At 38.9% G+C, this 2,033-nt stretch overlaps 1 protein-coding gene across 2 annotated transcripts in view; it reads right to left on the reverse strand.

Annotated features, from left to right (window-relative positions):
* Nucleotides 1-1,414, reverse strand: part of mettl16 (methyltransferase 16, N6-methyladenosine) — a 56,025-nt gene extending 54,611 nt beyond the window's left edge. The window contains exons 1-2 of one of the 2 annotated variants that reach the window (XM_085796554.1): nucleotides 1,273-1,414; nucleotides 336-473 (exon numbers count right to left, since the gene is read on the reverse strand). In XM_085796554.1, the coding sequence (XP_085652680.1) occupies nucleotides 336-463 (128 nt within the window). In that variant the 5' untranslated portion in view covers nucleotides 464-473; nucleotides 1,273-1,414. Of the gene's footprint in view, nucleotides 1-335; nucleotides 497-1,272 lie in introns of those variants that run through there. The other variant, XM_085796555.1, reaches the window with a different exon arrangement.
* Nucleotides 1,415-2,033: the final 619 nt, after the last annotated feature.

Consider the following 2,033-nt stretch of genomic DNA (forward strand, 5'->3'; position numbering starts at 1 on the left):
AATGTGGGATTCATTGAACTTGACATGGATGGTAGAAACAGGACAGATCCTTGCAGGCAAAAGTCTATATGCCCCAGTTAGGCCGCTTCTTATAGACTTCCTAATTTAATGGCAAATCTAAACATGTCAAGCGTAAACAGTCACACACACCTCTACAGCATCATAAAGACGTTTCCCTAGAGAATAAATCATCTGAACCTAAATTCTGGTCCACCAAAGCATCTTTACTTGAGGTAAACTTGTTTCTAGTTTCCAAGAACTTTGTCAGCAGTTGTATTACTCCAGTTGGTGGTAGAAGTACATAGTAGAAGTACTCTGTGGTGTCAGCTACTCACACAGGTCGTCCTGTCAGGCTGGTGTGCACGTGCTCCTGGAAGTCCGGGTACTTGGAGGCCAGGTAGGCGAAGTCCGGGGGTCGGTCCTTGTAGCGGTTCCGAGGATGCATGGACTTGTTCAGAGCCATGGTCCGAGTCCTGGTCCGAGTCCTGGTCCGAGTCCTGGTGTCAGGGCAGCAACAAAACACACACACACAGACATGTTTCAGGGATTCGTCAAACAGCTTCTATAGTCCAACTGCGTCTCTTCATAAAACTAGTGTTACTTCAGAGCAGTGGAGGTTGGTCCATAGAGGCAGTGGAGGTTGGTCCTCCTCTGTTTTTTAGAGGCCAGAGGAAGATCAACATATTTTAATAAAGAGTAACTGGTTGAAATAAACCTTTACCAAATCATTTATAATATATTTCTAATCTCTTTTATGGAAGAAAATCCACTAAATCCACTACAACACTTTGTTTTGTTATTAATAATTACAGATTTTCATGGTTTTTGTTTTTCCTTTTTAAATCAGAGGGTGTAAAATCCCCACTGTGGCATTTACAGGTGTTGAACACTGGCCTGCTTTTGTTTTTTTTTGTTTTGTTTTTTTTACATCCCACATCCAAGATCATGGCTCTGTCTTTTTCATCAGGCCTGTGTTAATCTGAAAACAGTAAGATTGAATAAAATGATGTTGTTTTTAAGAAATCTTGTAAGACATTGTTTTACTGTTTAATTTTCATTGAATATAAGAGAGTAGGGAGAAGTAGTGCTATAAAATAAAATGACACCGTGGACTGACTGGTGTTCCTCCTGTCCTCCCTGATTCTTTCAGTCACCAGCCGCCACTGCTTCAGAGCCAGTTCCTGTTGATCAAACTTTGAGTGTAAACTATGGTCTGGCGCAGTTAGCAGCTAACCTGCAGCCTTCAGCAGCACCAGCACCGTCTCTACTTACCTCTACAGCAGCTTTATCCCGTCGTAATGTCGCTTTGTTAATGTTTTCACACCGACGCTGAAAGTTTCTCCTCTCAGAAACAGTGCAGAGAAATCACACACAACTCACGTTGTCCCAACGTTTCCTCTGCAGCTCTCTTCCTGGATGCACTCGACGTCACCACGGCACGTTGTGCGTGTTGACGTCACGACAACGGCGTTCTGCTTTTGCAAACATACTGTACAGTGGCAAGATATTTGTAGATTCATTTTAGATCATATCTGCTGTGATTTTGAGCTCCTCTGGCAAAATATCCTTTTTGGATTCATAAAGAGTGACGCTCCAGCTGAAAAAGAATATTTTTTAATTAATCTCATTTTAATTCTTGCAAAGTTTTATATCCACAAGTGTAAATTTGCCAAAGTAAAACCCATTTTTTGTGTTTTTATGAAAGAACTGGAGGTGTATTTCAAGTCAGTTTCCTCTGCTAATAACAAGAAAGCTATCAAAACTATAAATCTGTGCTCCCACTTTAATATCTTTAATTCAATTTAATTTCCATTGCTCATATCCCCTGGTGTATCTTACTTTTTTTCTTCTCCTTTTTATTTTATTTATTTATTTTTACTATTATTTATTTCTATTTATGTATGTATTTATTTTATTGTCACATCTATTTGGTATCCAATTGTTATTAATATGATGCTCATCATATGGTTTTATCAGGGTTTTATGCACTGTTTATGAATTTTGTAAAGCAATAATAAAGTTGTTAAAAAAAA

The sequence above is a fragment of the Trachurus japonicus genome, chromosome 13 (assembly GCF_045865225.1).
Source record: "Trachurus japonicus isolate A0001 chromosome 13, Traja_1.0".
Lineage (NCBI taxonomy): Eukaryota > Metazoa > Chordata > Actinopteri > Carangiformes > Carangidae > Trachurus > Trachurus japonicus.